The 20,894-nt window shown below is 39.9% G+C and overlaps 3 protein-coding genes across 4 annotated transcripts in view; all 3 read right to left on the bottom strand.

The window, feature by feature from the left end:
• Positions 1-184: 184 nt before the first annotated feature.
• fcer1g (Fc epsilon receptor IgFc epsilon receptor Ig) lies at positions 185-7,906 on the bottom strand. The gene is made up of 5 exons (XM_018674250.2): positions 7,708-7,906; positions 3,185-3,276; positions 2,523-2,567; positions 1,336-1,359; positions 185-1,232 (listed from the first exon to the last, which is right to left on the bottom strand). Exons 1-5 carry the CDS (start codon positions 7,772-7,774, stop codon positions 1,179-1,181), a joined length of 282 nt encoding a protein of 93 aa, XP_018529766.1. The 5' UTR covers positions 7,775-7,906; the 3' UTR covers positions 185-1,178.
• A 108-nt stretch (positions 7,907-8,014) lies between these two features.
• On the bottom strand, positions 8,015-16,200 carry ndufs2 (NADH:ubiquinone oxidoreductase core subunit S2). The gene is given in 15 exon segments (XM_018674249.2): positions 8,015-8,378; positions 8,535-8,592; positions 8,997-9,080; positions 9,410-9,505; positions 9,880-10,009; positions 11,482-11,601; positions 11,687-11,772; positions 11,900-11,977; positions 12,261-12,293; positions 12,295-12,336; positions 13,214-13,326; positions 13,690-13,810; positions 14,339-14,529; positions 15,038-15,141; positions 16,045-16,200. Coding segments are annotated over 15 exon segments (1,401 nt in total). The 5' UTR covers positions 16,152-16,200; the 3' UTR covers positions 8,015-8,340.
• Positions 16,201-16,602: 402 nt separating this feature from the next.
• The window catches only part of kirrel1a (kirre like nephrin family adhesion molecule 1a), a 30,661-nt gene continuing 26,369 nt past the window's right edge, over positions 16,603-20,894 (bottom strand). For both annotated transcript variants that reach the window (XM_018674247.2, XM_018674246.2), the window contains exon 15: positions 16,603-19,227. In XM_018674247.2, the coding sequence (XP_018529763.1) occupies positions 18,541-19,227 (687 nt within the window). In that variant the 3' untranslated portion in view covers positions 16,603-18,540. The remainder of the gene's footprint in view (positions 19,228-20,894) is intronic.

Here is a 20,894-nt window from a genome sequence, read left to right on the forward strand (position 1 = left end):
GCTATTATAAAATAAGAAGATAAAGGACTAAAGAAAGAAACTAATCTACCCTCACTTGGTATATTTAACCTCAAAAATACTAATATTTAATGAAGACATTCGATTATTTGATCATCTACAACCACCTCATAAATCAGACTGTATGTGTTCTGCTTCAGTGTTTTTCCATGCGATCACACAGGTGCAGTCTTTTTCACTTTTATTGATTACACATTAAAGATACAAATACAATCTTTATCAGACTAACATACAGTAAATCTTTATGAGCTTCATAGTAGTCAAACCACAGAAAAGTATTACTGTTAATTATCTGTGTGGTTGTATATGGAGTTTCACCACTCCCTATATACATAAGTACTAGGACACATGGTTGTCTTAATTTACCACTTCAGTTCTGAGAGAGACAGTCATTTAATAAGTACATGAAAAACGTAATAGATTGTGTGTATAATATCTCTAAGCTTCCTACAGGCAGCAGTTCACATACAAAGTAGCTTTTACAGCAGTCTGTGCAATTTCCTTCATTTCTTTTAGGGTGTCCCTGCCGTGTGTTTTGTGAATGTGGACAATTATGGACCACGCCAAAGGCACCATCACTGCCATCCTGTGGTGTATAGGAAATACTGCTCAAGACCTCCGAGGCTTTACTGGAGGGGATAAGCATGTTGAATTTTTACCCCCCCAGTACCCCAATACTTTGTCTACATCCATAATCAGCCATCTTTCCCCAAATCTATGAGACTTTTAGAGCTATATCCGCAGGAAAATGAATCGTTTTTACCTGTTTTGTGCTGTAAAGCAATCAGGATGATTTTAACCCCTGCAAGAAATAAAACTTAAATGTACATAATAAAGGTGCATTCATGTGTTACTCACACATATTCAAAAATGCTGAAACTTTTCAAAAATTAAATATGACAGAGCAGTAAAAAGAATCTTATATAACGAGGGTGAGCATTTCTGAGAAACGCCTGTCTTGCGCTCAACTTCCCTGTTTCTGTCTTGTCTGTTTTTAACATAACCCCCCACCAATTGTACAAAAGCAAAAGGGAAATGAACACTGGTACACACAGACGCACATTCTCTCAAAACCTATGCAGAGTATAAAATGTGATACTTAAATACAAATGAAAAGGAATGAAGGAGAAACTGTTTCTCTTGGACTTGAATTCAACACGTCACTTCTTCATGCCGATGGTTTCATATGTGTCCTGGGCGTGAGGGGTCAAACCCTGACAGGAAGACAGAGAAGGAGAAAATGAGACATTCAAGCGTCACATATAATTTTATTATTACTATTATTATTATTATTTAACACACAGTATAGAAACTCACCGTATAGATGCCCTCTTCAACATTCTGCCAGGGTGAAAAAACATATCATTAGGTATATTATTAGGTACAGTATAACTGTAAGCAAACACACTGCCACATAAAACTGCTTCTCTCAGCCTTTCTTGGCCATAACAGGATACATGTGTGAATGTATGTATGAACACTGTGTGAAGAGGAAAAATAAGAACAAGCTATATGAGAAGCGGTGGAAGAAAGAAAGCCCCACCCCAGATCTGTACACTTACGAGTGTGTAGTTGTAGTGTGTGTCAGCGTGGGTTAGGCTATGCACAATTTGTGGCTAGTAGTAGGAAATAATAGACTAAAAAAGGCAAAGCAGTAAAAGCACACAGGTTAGGGGTTAGAGCTCCTGTAACGAAAAGAAGACGTCTGTCTTTGACAAGTTAGCTTTAAAACCAAGTCCTCAAATACCATGATCATGAACGAGTGAACACTGTATTAAGTTCCATCCTCGCTGTTCAACTGTGGCAATTAAAGGGTTTACAGAGTTTTAGCATTCCACTTCCCTAAAGTTGTGGGATTTATGAAAGATAACAGTCATGAAAATAAAAACCCCAGAGGCAGGTGTTTTTTGTTTAGGCTGTTGTATTGGCCAAGCTCCAAAATACTTGTTCCTGTTTTTCCCATAATGCAACCAATATTAATTAAATCCTGTTACTGGCTGGTTGATGGACTGTGCTGCGTGTCAGATCAGATCTTTCTCATACTAACCTGTCAGGTTTTTTTTTCTGAAAATGTAGCTGCCGCAGAGAGAAAGGAACATATATATTTAGAGGAGTTTCACTGGTCTGTGATGACACAGCCGCTGGTGACTACGTCTTGGTCATCTCAGGAAATTGAAACTTTTTCAGAGCCGAGTCTAACTCGCCACAAACAGCTGCCAGTGCAGGGCTGCTGATTAAATAAACAATGCATGTATGTGGACGTGAAGTATTGTGTGTGCCAGTTTAATTCTTTATATTTCCTGTCAATGTTTGCCCACTGAGGTTTGACCTGACCAGTGAGAATATTTTTGCCTGCAGAGGAGCACTGCCTCTGGTTTGTTCACTGAAACCCCAGATTGTGTTGATGTGTGTGTGTGTCTCTCTCTCTTTGTTCTAACCCATCAACATACATTTTAGACTATTCTTTAAGTTAATATGTACAGTGTATATGCATTCTTTCTTACCTGCTTTGGCTTTCCTTTCCCTTCTGCCTCCCTTGCATTTTGGATCTGCAAAAGACAGGGACAACTGAAATACCAACACACAAGCAGGCTATAGTATTACCACCTATTTGTATTATTTTACATCATTTTCATATTACAACAGTTCAATTTACTGGCCATGAGGACACTGATACGGTAGTACATTGGTCTCTGCACAGTAAATAGCTCACTTCAGTTTTATCCAATGCACATTTTCCTTTCCTATTGTAACTTTCATTTTAGTTATCTAGAGTACACCACCCTGGCTTTACATATGCATTCATTCTACGTTCACAGACAGAGGAAATGTAGCAGAGGATGGTGGCAGCCAAATATAACTACTGAAGTACATCAGAATATGACAATACTACATTCAAGTAGTATATTTTTAAGGCTTTAATTCTTTTTTCTTGTCCTTTTCTGGTGCATACCATGCTTTATTTTGCTGATGACACCCTATTTTACACTCAGACATTAATGCATCAGATTACTTTTTATAACCAGTTGGGCAATGTTTCCCTTTAAAATTACTCTTTTCTTGTATATATTTGTGATATAAAATACAGTATAAACTGTGTGTAGAACGTTCAGTTCTTGCCCATGTACTTTTCTGTGAAGGCATACAGTATGTGTAACATGCAAACCTTGATTCTGCAGTAGAGAGCTGTCAGGATAATGCCGTACAAAAACAGGATACCATCCAGCACATAACAGATCTCAGGTTCTTTAAGAGCAGCTGAAGAGACACAGGAGAACAATTGGTTAGGAGCAAAACCATAATAACAGCTCTTGGTACAGTTCTCTAACAAGGGATTACATACAACTCTTGGCACTGGAATGGCACAGCAATGACTTAAAATCAGGGCTCTTCCACCTTAAACTTTGCCTAATTGCTGCATCAGTGTAATGTATCTGTTGTTTCTGGTGTTCTTCAGGCAACACACATTTGGTGGACACCCATGTCACATTGTGTCATGTGATGATTACCTCTGTCAGTCACGATAAGGCTACTGAGTTATGATTTACAAAATACTGTTATTGAGTTGTGGTGGTGTCACCATTTCAGATTGTGAAACAAACAGCAACAGCTGCCATTACATAGTAATCCAAAGAGTAGAAAGCAAACAGTGTGTATTACCTTGATTAGAACTGAAGGAGAAGATATAAATGTGCCCCTTTGTGTAGAGCTGAAAATTTTAAAGAATACTTTGTCCAAAAATCTAGTCAGATGAGGCTTCTCTTGCTGAGAAATGACTCATGGACAGATCTTTATATTTCGAAAAGCAGTACTTCCGGCCAAAAATGAGACAGCGGTGGGTTAGGGTTGGGGTGAATGAGAAAATTCACCATTGTTTCAGTGAAGACAGTGTCAGCAATTACTGACTGTGGGATACTTGACGTTTATTATATCCTGCATGTGGAGCTCTGTTGATCATTCTGCTGATCAACTTTGTTGTGTATACATAACCCCATTAGCGCAGCATGTCTCAGTGTTTAAATTTGCACCCATGTTGAATGGATATTAAAGAAATAAAGAAGATGGACATTGTCACCACTGTCCATCTTCATTTGGAAAAAGAGGAAGCCCTTAATGAGAAAGACCTGAGTTTACTGTAAGAGGCTGTTGGTTTGTGTACGCAAGAGTTTTCTAAAAAACAGAAAGGTGTAACTGGAGTAATCGCCCATTAATATGCTACTCAATCTATCTATATGTACATCAGAACAACAAAAACGGATCTTATCTTTGGAAACACAACCAACAAAAGTGCAACACTAACTTCTCCCGTGAGTCCCCTGTCAATGGAGAGTTTGAGTTCTATTATCATTAAATCAACTTTTCAAAGAAATGTTGCTCACATAAACCTGATTGGAAAGCCACAAGCTTTTTGCACTAGGCCTGCCTATCATACACTGAAAGACTTCCACTGCAGAAGTGTTTCATGTATATTTAACTTTCTGTACAATGAAGAATGTAGAATACAGAATTTCAAACAAACCCTTCAAAAGCACGTTGACATGAGCTTATACTTTCACTCATAAATATCTGACACTGAGTTCTAGTGCGCATTTCTAAAGACATTTGCTGCAAAGTTTCATGGTGTGTGAGACTGTCTCTGCACTGTATTTCACAGGTATATCTCATCATTGACACTGTTAAGAAAACTGTTAAGAAAACTCTTAACAGGATACTGTGGATATATATATAGTGTATAGGATAGTATATCTTCAGTTTTCTTCTCTAACCTGTTTAATTGTAATTTGTAAAGGAACTGATTATTAAAAACTGTTGTGAATATAAGTAATTGGTGAAATGTACGTGTACATTTACAAACACTGTTACATTAATTACTGATGTTTCAGTCCAGAGATAATCAGATAAAAATGATAAATGTTATACAGTGATCATCCTAATTAATAATTATGAGTCTTAGGAAGTACAATTTTTTAAAATGTCACTTCTTTGTTAAATTTGCAAATTTGTCTACCTGGCATATATTATCTCACAATTAATTTTCTTCCACAGTCATTACGTTTCCATGTCATGATAACATACTACTCTCTGGCTTGAAAATACTGGGCCATTATGCAATGCGATAAATCTCGCAATACCCGAAAACAGCACCACAGCAACAAAACTGGCCAATCAGAGCTTGAATTGCTTTGAACTGGATTTCCTTACATTTGTTTAATTCAAATTTAAAGCAATGACATAATGAAATACTGACGTTGAAAAGGGTTTCGAAAAGTTCGGGGGAAGATAAAGAAAAACTATGGGATAATATATAACTGTGAGGTATATTAGTAAAGTGAATAAAATGTTTACTAAAAAATGTTTACTTTGAAAATCTATCTGAAAATTAATAACTATACATTACATTTTCTTTAAATTATTATTGATTATAAAATAATATACTGATTAAATAGTAGAATAAACAATTATTGGTCCATTTCATAATTTTTTAATAATATTTCTTCAAATAGTTCTGAGTATATGTTGCAAATATGTTAACATTTATGTTAAATTAATCACATTGAAAAGTTATTTCTAATGCATTATTAAACTGAAAATAATTCCTGTGGCCTGACTCTATAGATCTAAAACAAATTTCAGCTGTAATATTAAGTTGACAATGTGCACTGTGTGTTTAGATATATCATAGTTTAACAGAATGGAAATGTGATCAGTTAAACCTTAACCATAACTTTACTAAGTTCACAAAAACCACATACATTGTTTCAAGTTAACAGTGTTTTTGACCCAGTACTGTAACATACAGTAAATGTGACTAAACTAATATATAAACTCCAAAGTTTATTTTACCACCTGTTGACACAATAACTATGACAACTTTTCTATGATGAAATTCCTAAACGTCATATTCTGTCACATTCCTTCCTTCCCATTTTCTCTCTGCTTCATCACAAATTCAAGGAAATTAATCACTTCTCAGTAATCAGTGATCAATCATTTCTATAGTAATAATAAGAATAATAATTGTCTCCATTTCAGGCTGATGAGAAAATTACGCCTCCATTTGCTTTCTGTCACACTTAACAGAAATCCTGACATTGTGGGACAGTTTTGTCTTGCAGGTTCTGAAAAGACACTTATCCTGTAGAATCAACAGATTCTAGGCTCAGACAGAATTTCAAATAAAAATGTGTTAAACTGAGTTTTGAATGCCTCTATTTAGCTGTACGTGTTAATCTTGCCTGGGAGCCACAGAGACGTGGTGTGATATCTGCATCAACATCTCATTTGGTTTCCGCAACTCACATGTGAGGGTAAAAGGAAACAGCAAAAACTGTACACCCCCACTAATAGCCTGATATTGACACATGACTAACATGTCACTGTGCCAAAACGCACAGAGTCTAACAGGGTCACAACTAACAAACTAAGTAGCTTCATTTGTAAAAAGGCGCATTTGTCCCTCATGTCTCCAGACACACTCACCACTTGTGATCACTTGGCAGTGACTTTGCCGTATACTGTAGACCACAGACACTAGAAGTAGGCCAGGGTCAGCTGAGGTTTGGAATTAAAACTGAAATATGTCTCTTACAGACTGAACGAACCAGTTTCATTTGATTAAAGACTACATCTAAATATTTTCTTCACTGCTTTATCTGCCAGTTATTTTCTTGATTAATTGATTTATCATGTACACCATTTTGTACATTGGTGTACAAATGGTGAATGGTGTTTTGTCAAACCAACAGTTTATAAGACCAAAATATTTTGTTTAATATAATGTGAAAACAAAAGCAAATATCCACATTTGAGGAGTTGGGACCATTAAATATTTAGCATAACTAATTATTAAAGAAATTGACAATTTATATTCTGTGAACCTTTTAATTAATTATTTTCAGCTCTATGACTGTACCTGCCTTACTTAATGTGTTCTGACATGTCTGTTACAGTGTAAATATACTGTATGTCTCTACCCATGTATAGAAATGTATAAACAGTTGTAAAATGACATCTTTTCCTTATTTATTACTTATTACTTCTAACATTTTAGTCTGTTTTGCTGCAGTTTAACTGGTACCTGCTAAAGCTGCATATTACAGAAATGTTTGTTTGTTTTTTGTTTTTTTGTATTTTAGAATAAAGGAAGATAGGCAGCAAATCATATAATAGTAAAGGCAGTGTAGATCAACTTTGGTGGCAGCTGAAATGATTAGGGACCTGATACTATTCTAGTAAACTGTCAAAACTGCAAAAGGCAGAGTGTGTGTGAGAGCGGGTGTGAGTTAAAAAAGTGGCCATGCACACCCAGTGTCAGTGGCCGTTGCCACAAGAAACAAGAAGCAGCGGGTCAGCTTCTCTTTTCACAGGAACTGTAATGCGGTGACTACATTTCTGCAGCCTACACTGAGAGAAATAAGGCCAAACGTCAGGAAACCTCATCGTTCTAAAATATCATTTTGGCTGGGTATGTTCTAAACAGCAAGTGTTCTAGATCATCTTGTCAAACCTCCGTTATCTTCACTGGTTAAACTCTCAACAGCACAGCTTCAGTCCCATCATACTATCTGAATTCTTCTCTTAAGTAGTTGTTCTTCCCATAAGTTAAGTCACTGTTGTGAGGTGTTTAGACATTAAACCAGAGCAGAATAAACATTAAATTACAGTACAACCCAAAGTGTTACAACTCACCAGCTCTCCCAAAACACATCCACAGGGGAATAGCCACAAGTAACGGGCTCCTGCCCCAAACAGCCATGGTAACACGGGCTCAACACGGACAAGCGGGCTCCTTCAGCAAACAACAAACAGAACTAGTTGTGAGTGGTTTTTTTTTTTTCCTACGCGTTCGGGTGAAGACTCGAGTATTGCATACCTCACAGCCAAGAGGGGAAGTTGTGGTCTGAGCTCTAAGTCCATTCGTCTCAGATCTCATCAGACCACTCCCCCTTTTAACACCAAACCAAAGGAAGGACCGTCGAGGCTTTGGTCTCTGCTCTCATGTTTTAAATACTTTATTTCAGCTCATGTTTTCAGAGAAGTCGAGGAAATGGCGAGTTTTAAAATAAAAGTAGTGTTTAAGATGTTAGAAATCTGTCCATCCTTTTCCAGTTTGGACGGTGAAAAAACCTAACCCACAACTTTATTGTTCGGTCATAAAATATTTAATAGGTTTATTTGGGCATTGTACAACACTTGATTATAAGTAGAGTCATCATCTGTCTGAAGTCTCACTACAGCGAACAGTGAACAGGAAGAGAACCTGACTAACAGATGTGTGAAGGGGAACTCTCTTCAGGTAACCAACGCGTTAGCAGCATCACGCTAACGGTCAACCTCGCCAAACACTATGTCCTGTGTACCTGAAAGAAGAGGAAGAAAAGACTAATTATGATACAGCCTCATAAATACACTCATTTTTGCAGCTGTTTCTCCTTTTGAAGCTTGATTCTTGTACTTTAGTTTGGAATTTTAGGAGTCTGATATAGAAAGAAGTTAAACAATAATCACTTTCTTACCAATAATGGCCACTACATCAGCTAGCATGTGTCCTTGGGCCATTTTATCCAGACCAGCCTAAAAAGAAGAAAACAGTTATTAACACTCAGTTAAACTGAAGACCAGCTACCACTATTCAGGGCAGATGAGCTCATATTAAAGTGAATATTCATAATTCATGAGATTATAGCCTGAAGTTAATGCACTAACTACTCTAATAGTTTGTTTATGCAACTTTAAAGACATTTTTAGCCTTGAAGACCAAAATTCAAACGACTACGTTCAACAGCGTAGAGATGGGCAGGAAGGAGGGAGGAGAAGGGGGGTGTGTGTGTGCTTTTAAAAAGGGTTCTATAGTACATCATAAAATGTCCTTAATGAACGAAAAGTAGCCTTAAGGACGAGATGTTAAATGTGCTGAATAATAGATACCCGGTGTGTTTAATATTTCACAGTGTCTTATGAAGTTTTTAAGTGCGCACCAAGTGAGCGAATCCAGGAGCTTTGATCTTGCAGCGATAGGGTCTGCTGGAGCCGTCCGATACCAAATAAACACCAAACTCTCCCTGCAAGCGACACACACACACACACACACACACACAAATACACTCTAGTAAGCACATTACATCACAACAAATCCCTAGTGGCCTATGAAGGCTTCCCAATTAATTAAGACTCAAAAACCCCTCTGTATACTAACGATCTACAGAGTCAGACACTTAAAAAAGTAGGGTTTTTGTTTGTTGTGCTAAAAAGGAGAACTTGATCTATGGGAGTCTATTAGAGCATCTACAAGTTATTTTGCTCATGGGGCTAGTCAGAGGAGAAAAGCTAAAAGGTAATTTCACACAGGACTGTGCACATTTTCCACATATAACATTATGGTTAGTCTCACCTTTGGTGCCTCCACAGCTGTGTATGTGGCCCCTGGGGGGACCTGGTAGCCCTCTGTGTACAGTTTAAAGTGGTGGATCAGAGACTCCATGGACATCTAGGACAAGGAGCACACAAAATATGATGCGTCTGAGCAGCTGTTTTGATAACGATGCACACAAAAGTTGAAGGAAGTTGAGTCTCTATGTTGAAAAATTGTTAAATTGTAACATTGAGGTGAAGTAGAGGTGATCTCCTGCCTTGAGGGCAGCCACATTAAAGTGGATTTTACAGCAGAACTGGCCTAATTCTGTAAATAGGGTAGTGTGAAGATAAATTAGTGAGACCGCAGAAATTTAATTAACACAGAGAAGTGCTAAAGCACAGGGGAAAACCCAGAAAGGAAAAAAGTGCAACATTTTCAAGATTAAATAGCCTGTGGCTGCACATGAAAAAAAAAAAAAACATCCTAGAGAATGAAGCTGCGCTCACCTTCATCTCAGATCTCTTTGGTGGGGCCACCTTGGCGTCATCCACCTTAATCTCTCCTTCTGGCATCTTGTTGAGCGCCTGGTGCATGATCCTCAGGGACTGCCTCATCTCCTCTACTCTGCACAGATACCTGAACCACACACACACACACACACACACACACAGAGAGAGAGAGAAAGAAAAAAACAGCTGTAAGGTACTTTTCAGATGATGATAACACTGTACATCAGTATATCAGCCAAAGCCCATAATTCACCATTAGTCATAGAGGTTACTGGTGAGGTGTGAACAGAAAATCATTCCTCTTCATTTTCTCTGGATAAAACACTCTGGATTACTGTGTTGTGTTCTACACTGATAGCTCACTTATATTCATTTTCAGACTGTGTGAAAAGCCACAATGACAATCATTACACAGCTGCATTACAGTCACACCAACAGCTGTCTGCATACAGGCAATGATTTCTTTACACATGGCTGGCCAGGACTGTAACTAGGTTGTATTCCTCCACCAACCAGTCAAGTTGCAGTTTACATCATCAAGAGAAACAAGAGACAAATTCCTTCTATGTGTTTGCATGCTTGGCCAATAAAGCTGATTCTGATAGAAGACAAAGTTGTATCCATGCAAAGTCACTGCAAAGAAGCTACAAACTCTAAGGCGTGGATGCTTCACACACACATCGTCAACCTGGCACCACAGAAAATCTATCACCACAGTTTCAAGGTGAGCATCCAAGATTAGTGTCACCAATTAAGCACCTGACAAAATGTGAAATATGATCACAATCTCTCCTTCTGTTTCTGAGTCATGGTGTTGAATTCTAACCAGGAAAGTGTTTTTGCCAAGTGTTTTTTGTGATGTCACAGAGAAGTTGACTTTTGACCTTATGGATAGAAAATAGCATCACTTCATCATTTTATCCTACGAGACATTTGTGTGAAATTTTGTCATAATTACCATGCATTCTTGAGTTATGACCAAAAAACCTCTGACCACCAAAATCTAATCGGCTCATCTCTGAACACAAGTGAATGTTTGTGCCAAATTTGACAAAATGCCCTCAATGCATTCCTGAGATACTGCGTTCACGAGAATGGGACGGATGGACGGACAACCTGAAAATTATTTTACACACTGATATGGTTTTACAACACAGCAATAACACACCACTGCAATTCAAATGTGTGAAAAATTGCTTGTTTTTCACTTGAATGTTTAATGTGTAATAGATGTGTTTTCGACATAACAAATCGGTAGTGGCATGATGATGATTTTAACTGTACTAAACAGTATTTGAATTATCTGTTTCATGCCAAGACTCATTTCAATCAGCCACAGACTGCATCTATCTCAAAATAAAGAGTAAACTCTTAGTTGTAGTTGATTTAAAAATAATAATAATAATAATTCCTCAGTTTGGCAATTCTGTTATGCAGCATAAAAATATAAAAACAAAACTTTCAATCAACAAATAAAATATCTGTTTCAGTCAGTGACAAATTGCAACATGGAAACTCAGGCAGAAAAGTGGAAAGAAAAAATAAATAAAATAAAAATATAATAATATAAGAACTACAATTATTTGCAAATCTTCATACCTGTCATAGCAGTCTCCATTGCTTCCAATAGGGACGTCAAACTCCACCTCGTCATACTTGTCGTATGGCTGTGACTTCCTCAGGTCCCATTTGATGCCGGACCCTCGCAGCATTACTCCACTGGTAGAAGGATAAGGTTGGAGGATATTAAATACCAGGTAAAAAAATAGTAACAAGAGTCTTTTCAGATTCATTAGGGAGTTACCTGAAGCCATAGTTGAGGGCGTCCTCAGCAGAAACCACCCCGATGTTGACAGTACGATTCTTCCAGATACGATTGTTGGTCAGCATCTGCACAGAAGGAAACCACCACATTTGAACATTTACTGCTTGGATCTTCACCACATCCTTAACAAGCTTTATCATGTTCACAGCTTGTGCAGCGATGGAGAAAATGATATCAGGTGAAGTCACTCACCTCTTCTACTTCATCGATTCTAATGGAGAAATTCTTGCACCACTCGTAGATGTCGTCCATCAGGCCCAGTGGCAAATCCTGGAACACATTTAAGACCATTAACACTTTATGGATGATGCAAATTTTTTTCCTGACTGTGGAAGTGATCTACATATGTCATTTACTTGATATATCTTTTGTAATTGCATGTTTACTGACTGTATTTTATTTGCCTGATTTCATTTTTGCTCTTTGCAGCTGTTGCAACAACACAACTTCCCCAAAGAGATGACTTTATTTTGTTATGAAAAAAATGAATCATTGACCAGAGAAGACAGAACCACATCATCAGGTCTCACTGTGAAACAATGAACTCTCCTACCTGATGAACACCACCAGGTCTGATGTAGGCGGCGATGCATTCTGGCTCCAGAAACCCGCTCATAAAACTCGAACATCTGAGAGGAAACGCGGGTCAGACAGATAGACGACTTCAAAAGATAAACAGATAAAATAATCTACTCAAGAGTTCAGAAAAAAATAACTGTTCCAAGAACCGTCTAGTTTACATGTTCTGCCTTAAAATTAGTTACAAAGCTGTAATACATACACACAGCTGACATGTATGGAACCATGCTGTTAAAGTAAGATCTGTCAATTTAATTATGCAATAAAAAGCATTTCAGTGGTAGTTTTGATAAGATAATAAAGAGTATGATAAGAAGCATTTGCTAACACACACGCAAACCCAGAGAAGAAGAAGTTGCTTGTGAATGATAAAAATCTCAAATGCAAAAGTGAAAATGTCTTAAAGGTTAAAAAAAAAAAAAAAGGCAGGATGCATAGTTTTCTCTAATTCTCTGTGTGAAACTGGTAAATTGGTCATTCTCATGTGACTTCTCCAGTGAAACTGTACATTAGGCAACAGATTTAGACTGGCATTATAGTCATTTTAATGTCCACAACTGATTCACACACACCTTGTGTCACAAGTTTTCCGTTTACACCAATGTGGTTGCATCATTTCCAGAGGCTCATCTATTACTTATTTTTAGGAACTTTAACGTCATGTATGACTCACATGTTGTGTGATACGGTGGGAGCAGCTCTAGAGTCACAGAGGCTCACAGCACAGTATTTTACAGGGGTATGAGAAAATACCAGACTGAACATACAATTTTTTTTTTTCTGTGGATTCTAGAGCAAACCAAACCTGTTGCTGTGGAACGATGAACATCTGAAAACAGCACCATCCCCGGATAAACACAGTTTTCAAAACAATGTAAAACTCGGGCTAAGCCGTGTGATCAAGGTTTGAGCAGCAGCGCTCCTGACCTTCTCTCTCTCCTCGAACATCCAGAAGAACGGGGTCATGGCCCCGATGTCGAGGGCGTGTGTGGTGATGGCCATGATGTGGTTCAGGATGCGAGTCAACTCTCCGTACAGCACTACAAACGCAACACAGAGCACACTCAGCCATTTAGAGCTGAAACAATGGTCAAATAATAAGTTAGTCTATTGAGTAATTTTTCAACCTAAAGTAACAACATTTCCCCAGCTCCAGTATCTCTGATGTGAAGATTTACTGGATATCTTTGGGTTCTGGACTGACTGTTAGACAAGAAAAGATATCAAATATGTCAACTTGCATTCTGAGAAATGTAGAACTGGCTTGGATTTGCATATCACTATAAAATCAAATGGAACAGACCTCTATCTTAACATATTTAAGACATTTTGGGGCCTTAAACTATTTAATATCAAACACCCCTGAGGAATTTGCACACACTCAGACCATTTCTAGTCTGTACCTCTGATCCACTGTGCACGGAGTGGAGCCTGGATGTTGAGCAGCTTCTCCACAGCCAGAGAGTAGGCCTCCTCATTACACATCATGGAAACATAGTCCAGACGGTCAAAGTAGGGCAGAGCCTGTACAAGACAAAGAAGAGGAACTGTAGCGTTCAGGAGATGGGACTTAAAAGAATTAAGTAACACATGACACTTGATAAAGGTATTTTAAAATGATCTTAAATCAAAGTCTGTTCATGAGTTTTTTAAGTTTATTTTCTAGTGAGGGGTTGAGGTGTTCTTCCTTGCTCCACTGTTTCTGTGGTTCCTGACTTCATGGCCTTTGTTGCTAGTATATATATCAGCTACTTTAACCATGATCACACAGATGTGAGTTAGAAATCAAGGTAAGGTAGAAGGAGAGACGTTTAACAGTTCTTGTTACATGTATGTGCAGTTTTTTGACATTAATAACTTTTGTGGTATTTCTGTTTCAGATAATTGGAAATTGCAAGTCAGTGCTGTCTGAGAAAATGGTCCACAGCGGCAATGACATCATCGTCACCATCAACATGGCAACCGCTGAGCTCTCATCTTGGGAGAGAGGTAGTGTTCTGACGGTGCCAAACCAAATGAACAGGGGCTGGTGTAGTGTAAGTGGTTCAATACCTGCAGGTAGGTCTTGTACTCGATGAGCTTCTCTGTGCCGCGGTGAAGCAGGCCAATGTGCGGGTCACATTTCTTGACGGACTCTCCACTGAGCTCCATCACTAGACGCAGCACACCGTGAGCTGCAGGATGCTGGGGCCCAAAGTTGATGGTCAGGTTGGACACATCCTTCTCAGCAGGAGGATCCTTGTCTGAAAGAAGAAAACAGTATAGAGGAAGATGAGAAAAAAATCAATTAATGTCTACTGCTTAAAGATTTTAGTTTTTTTTTTTTGTCCAACTAAGCTATGTCCATGTCATGGGGAAAAATCCTTTACAACTGAGACACTTTAAAATGCAGCATGAACAAATGTTAAGTGCTAATTTGGAACCCAATGTAGCACCAAAGGCCAGATTCCAAAAACAAAAACAGTTCTGGTGTGTCAAACCTATAAACATAAAACCATAGAAAAGCTGCCCAAGATATTGGGAAATAACCAAGTATTAAATCCAGTACACTGTGAAAATATTGTTTAAAATATGTTTTGTTAGACACTGAATGTTTGAGTGTTGTCAGCTTTGACACACTCTGAGAATGCAACAGTTTATATTTCCCTTTTTTAAATCACAGCATTAAAATAAGTAGTTAGAGGAGAACAGAAATCTTTGAGCTAGTGGCCTTAAAAATGTGACACTGTGTGTGTGTGTGGATGGTGGTACCATTCCATGGGGGTGGGCTCCATTTCTCATTAAAGGCAGTGGGGTACATCACAGCCCCAGCAAACTGCTCTGTCCACTCCACATCTGGCTGCCATTGTTTCTGCCTGTGAATAATATGAAGATCATCAAAGAGATGCAAGAGACTGATGATCAGACTACCTGCATGTTGTGTGTTCAAGAGGCTTCAATCTAATTTAGTTAAGGCAGGATTTGGAACAGGCGATGGTCTGGGCCAACCTGCCAACTGATTCTCAGATCTGGCTGAGGAGGGAAACGCACAGAGCACTAGCAACACTGCAATGCATGGCTACAAAAACAGTCAGCAGCTCAAGTAAATTTTGACCTTCTGGATCACATTCCATCAATAACAAACCTGTGTTCAGCCATCTTGACTATGGTGCTGCACAGAAAGGGGCAAACACATTTCAGATACCTCTAATCTTTGGTCATTTTTTTTTAGTTACATGCTTTCCTTACTTGTGTACCGTTAGCATTAAGGGTCTTGAGGTTGGCTAGAATGGTCGCAGACAGACACTGTTTACTCTTCCACATTGGTCAAATACACTGCGATTTCATTTACAGCCTCTTTAAATTAAATTAAAAAATAATTCGTTTAGTTTGATTGTTCTCTTGAATACACGAATACCTTATACAGAGCGCGTTAGGTGCATCGTATGTGTGGTAAACACTGACACACACTGGCTAATCAGACAGCTAACAGTTCCAGCTTAGGTAAGGACTGGACAGCAGGCATGCTAACAAATCATGCTACGTATGCCAACTGTTACGGAAGACGTGATTATTATAGTTATTTGTGTGCATCATACAGAAATTTTCCATTCACAAAGAACGTAGTAGCAGACGACTCATGTTAATCTGAAGACACAGAGTCGGCTTATTTAGCATTATGCTAGCATTAGCCTTTCGTTTTTGTAGGAGCTCAGCTAAGACGGTTGGCAATACAACGGTCACATGAAACGCCACAGTTTTCCTTTTTGTAACCTTACCTGTTTTGCAGAACAGTACAGCCAGGACTCAGCAAACTATTGTTTAATATTAATTTTGTTGAAGGACGTCCTAGTTTGGTAAGCGACCTCAACATTGTGGCCGCCATCTTGGCTGTCACGCAACCTCTGGCCAGTGACGTAGAGGGGTTTCTTCACTTGTTGCTTTGGAGGTGCATTAGGTGTGTGTCTGCCACCTATCGGCATGAGTGCTATCTATCTATCTATCTATCTATCTATCTATCTATCTATCTATCTATCTTCTAGAGTTTGATAACAGCAGAATTAAGAAAAAAGAAATAAATGAACACTCTTTCAAAGTACCTGCATTCATATACCTGACATCATTTTTAATGCTTTCTACTTGTAGCCCATGCTGTAACTTTGTTATGAACAATCAGTATAAATGATGTAAAAGGTATATTTAAAAATATTTATTTCATTTTAATAAACTCTGTTGTGTGTTAGAATATAACACAGGTTTAAAACTGAAGTTCACCCTGAATTTGGGCTCCAATACATGTTCAAATACCCATCTGCTGAAAGACGACAAACTCTGCATTTTATAAAAAACAGTGCTTTTATTTATGTAATACTGTGGAAAAATAATTACATACCATTTTTAAAAAATATTGAAGATAATGAAATTAAAAAATGAGAGTTTAACGTTCGTTGTACATCTTTTGAACAGTTTTCTCTGCTACGAAGAACAGTACAATAAGATAAACATTGGATTTTTCTAAATTCAAAGACACAATAATACAGGATACAGTCCTACCAGAGGTATAAAAGTACTGTAACAGGATTGTGAGAGAAATGATATGGACATATACTGAAACACACACCCGCACACTTGGACACAGACATGCACACACACACACATACTGTATACACACTGACATGCATACAATAGTCGCGCGCACACTCGAGTCGGGCACTGCGTGTTTACAGTATCCTTCCCATACACACGCAGTCATTCACACGTCTATACAAACACACTGTACAAATCGATGTGCGCGCCAACGCCCACACACTCCCTCTTGATCTCTCTCTCACACTCACACACACACACACACTCGCAGTCATACACTACTACATGTCAATATTGTGGACAAGCCTTCATTGAACCTCTCCGTACACATTCTCCTCTGGCCGTTTTGGCAGACAGACGATGAGGAATGATTCAAAATGGAAATGTATGACATGTTCCCCTATAAGGCCACTCAGTTCTAAACCCAACATCTGTGTTTTTCTCTCTGTCTGCACCAGGCTTGTAGTTTAAGAGCTCAGAGAAAAAGGCTCCAGCCTACCAAAATGTCCTGGAATGACTCAAGGCCCCCCGAGCCTGGTTTGTAAAGCAACAGTCGCCGATAGAAGGAGCTTCTACTGCATATACATGGTCTAAGGTGAAGAACAACATGAACACTTGGCACTAGGTTTCGTTCATACACTGATATACCCTTCGGGTGTGAAATACGTCCTGATTTCAGGCTCTGTTGTTGGCACAACTCTTCGCTCTGTCTCAGTGGATTTCACTCAGGAAAACGCCCGAGCTATGTGCGCTCACGTTCAAACTTTTGGTCCATACATACACATTACATGTTTTACATTGACAAAAATAATTCTGTAATGTTAAAAAATAGAATACAAAGCTCTAGTCTGGTGTGCAAATAAAAAGACATTACACAGATATAGATAAGGGACGTCCAAGCACGAATACTGTAGATGCAGTGCAAAATGATGACAACCCTCCCAACCCCACCCCAGCCCCAACACACTCCCACCATGCTGCCACAGGCATGATGGCATGTACCACTGTACAGAAGGGCATTCTGGGATACTATATATATATGTGCTCTATGATCATTGAATAAGACAACCAGCAAAAAAAAACAAAAAAAAACAAAAAACAAAAGTTTAAAAAAAGTAAAAATGGCGGCCAGAAATGACTTCCACTGGTTGAGGTTTTTTCCGATCAGCGTGTACCATATTTGACAGTCAGTCAGTTTGCCTTAAGACGTTTCTCATCATTTACAAAGTCAAATCATAGCATAGGCTATGGGCTCCAAAGATCTGTGATCTCTCCTCCACTCTCTGGTTCTTGCTTCCTTTCCCAGTCTTGATTGTGACTTGCGCTGTCCGCTCTTTCAGAGCTCAGATATACAAACACATCGGGATTGAGGGAATTCAAAATTGTGTGGAATTTCCCTTCCCTGTCTCACTAAAACTCCTCCTTTTCCACTCGTCTCTTTTTCTCTCTCTATGCCTCTGTGTTTCTCATACCCTCCCTGTCTCATGGGCATGGTCTTCTGACTGTGTGCATGGTTGTGTGTGATGGGGTTTTTTTTTTGTGTGTTTTGTAGTTGTGTTTGTGTTCAGTAGGGTGTGTTAGTGTGTGACAATGTGTGCGTGTAAAATCTGTGATTGTGTGTGTGACACTATTTATAAGATGCTTCCTCATGCTCAGCTAAGACTGTGAGGTGGTTATGCGTCTCTGTCTCACACGTGAGTCTGCATCCTCTGTGTGTGTCGGCTGTGGGAGTAGTCAGAGTGTTGCGAGGTGTAGGAGAAGCGAGTGGAGCTGCCGTACTTCCCTAGTCCAGTCTCTGATCCCGAGGGAGCCGGGCCCCCGGGACCGACCCCGACACCGGGGCCCCCCACCCCAGATCCCACCCCAGATCCCACCCCAGATCCCACCCCGTACATCTCATAGGATGGGCCAGCCTCCAGCGGGGCCAAGCTGGACGGGGCGAAACCCATGCGGTAGGTCTGGTAATGTGAGGGGTATCCGTAGTTGTCGTAGGCCAGCTGAGAAGTAGAGTCCAGGAGGCTGCAGTCGCCTGGGAAGTCGCTGGCTGTGGGCGCGGGGTTGGCCGGGGGCTGCTGGCTCTGGCCCCCACGGGTGAAGGTGTTGAACTGGGCGTAGCTGATGTGGGACAGTCTGGATGGGGGCCGGGGGTCGTAGCAGGCCTGGGGTCGGCCAGGGGAGGTGAGGGGTCCGGGGGGACCGGGAGCTCCTCCGCTGGCCGTGGCTCCCGACCCGCCGGCACTGCTGCTAATAGATGCAGCTCCCCCTGGTGTTCCCGCAGGGGAGCGGTAGTCGGAGTAGTGCATGGTGGAGCGGGACGCAGGGCGGCCTTCATCGTGGGTGGAGGCTCGCACGTTGTAGTAGCCATTGGTGGGGTCCTGGAGAGAGAGAGAGACAGGAAAGGAGCAAGAAATACAAGACAGAGAGGGCTTTAAGAAAATGTATGATGAGGCTCATGAAAATAATCTTTTATATGCCAGTGTTCTTAAGGTCAAAAGGATTCTATAATAATAATATTATGCTCTCCTCTGCTCCCCACAGAGACATTCTCTCTCTTGTAGAAGGTCAGAGGTCAGGGTGAACCGCGCGCCTCCAGCTGGTCAGCACCCAGGCCTGGATTCATTAAGACTGTGCTGTGAGGGCAGCTGGCTCCTTTTTTGTGACTCAGCTGCCTGAGATCAGAGTCTTAGTCCTTTTCAGAAATAAATGCAAATCAAGTCGTGAAGCAAACTGGCTCTGAAAAACCGCAGTGGCACCAACTGTGTGGGCAAACTGCAATTATGATGTCAGGTGTTGGTTAAGATTAGCAGGGCACAATTTTTATCTCTAGCGTTTGTCATTACCTTTAAATACCTGGAGAACAATGATGGAGATTTGAATAAAAGTTACAGAAGCATGACGTGGAAAAAAAATCTGCTGTGTTCTAATTCTATTCATACATATTTACAGTGCAAATGTAGTATATACACATTTTTATAGCATACTGTTGCAGTCAATACACAAGAAATCAATATACTTTATCATTTGGTACTTCGAGGAAATAATACAAGTGCTCCTCAGTCAAACTGAATATTTGGAGGAGGACTGTCAAAGAAGTCTCACTAAGGGAAAGTGAAAAAAAAAAAATGTAGTAGTCATGTTTTTGTTTTCTGACATGTTCAAGGACTTGTTTCACCAAAATCTACATCTGTTTTAGTTTTCTCTGGCTGTGAGCAGCTCTTCTATTTCCTTTAAAAAATGGGGTCCAACACCAGCACACTCAAAAATCATTCCTTGGTATGTATACAGACTTTTCAGTAAAACTTGAGTATACTCGAGTCTGTCACGTTTCCAGTGTGAGCAAACTACATATTCAAAACCTGCTTTGAGTGAATCTCTGCGAAACAAGCAGGGTCGACCCCGGCTTGTCTGGGTGAAGTTAAAGATGCTCTCCCTGCTCACTACACCCCCACCCCCCCCTCACGCTTCCTGACACCCCCCCCACCCCCACCCACGCACCGAACGCTGCTTCCGTGCTTCAGGCGGCGGGAAGAGAGGGAGAGAGGGAAAAAAAAAAAAAGAAGCAGCAGTCTGGCTGAGGCTGTTGTCGGGGTGAGCTAACCACCTCCTGGGGTGGATTCATGTCTGTATTTCTTCAAAGTGATCCAAGGCAACACTCCAGCTAGAGGAGTGGTGTGTTTGCCCTCACAAAATATTCATGTGTGTGTGTGTGTGTGTGTGGGGGGGGGTGTTTCAGCAGAACATTTTGGCAGCTTTACGCGTGAAAATACATTCATCACCTTAGCCCTACCCCACGGTGTCAAAATGTATAAATGATTCATGCCAGCTGAATGGGCAGATTATGCCTGAACTTCCTTTGTTCTTTTTCAATTTTCTTTTCAATTTGAGTTTTGTATGTGTGTGTGTGTGTGTGTGTGCGTCTGTTTTGTCTTTAAATATCATCGAGATGAGCGGGCCAACTTTCTAAGTAATCAGAGAAGCTAGTTGCCTCACAGTTGGACTGAGAGTGAAGGGCAGAGAGGTGCAGAGGAGATCCGGCAATTAA

Source organism: Lates calcarifer, linkage group LG14, assembly GCF_001640805.2.
Source record: "Lates calcarifer isolate ASB-BC8 linkage group LG14, TLL_Latcal_v3, whole genome shotgun sequence".
NCBI lineage: Eukaryota > Metazoa > Chordata > Actinopteri > Centropomidae > Lates > Lates calcarifer.

What these genes read in the sequence shown, in the direction of transcription:
- fcer1g (XM_018674250.2), bottom strand. Translation starts at nt 7,774, where the DNA reads ATGGCTGTTTGGGGCAGGAGCCCGTTACTTGTGGCTATTCCCCTGTGG. An exon ending in GATGTGTTTTGGGAGAGCTG is followed by an intron (nt 3,277 to 7,707) that starts GTGAGTTGTAAC and finishes GTGTCTCTTCAG; the next exon opens with CTGCTCTTAAAGAACCTGAG. An exon ending in CTCTCTACTGCAGAATCAAG is followed by an intron (nt 2,568 to 3,184) that starts GTTTGCATGTTA and finishes TGTCTTTTGCAG; the next exon opens with ATCCAAAATGCAAGGGAGGC.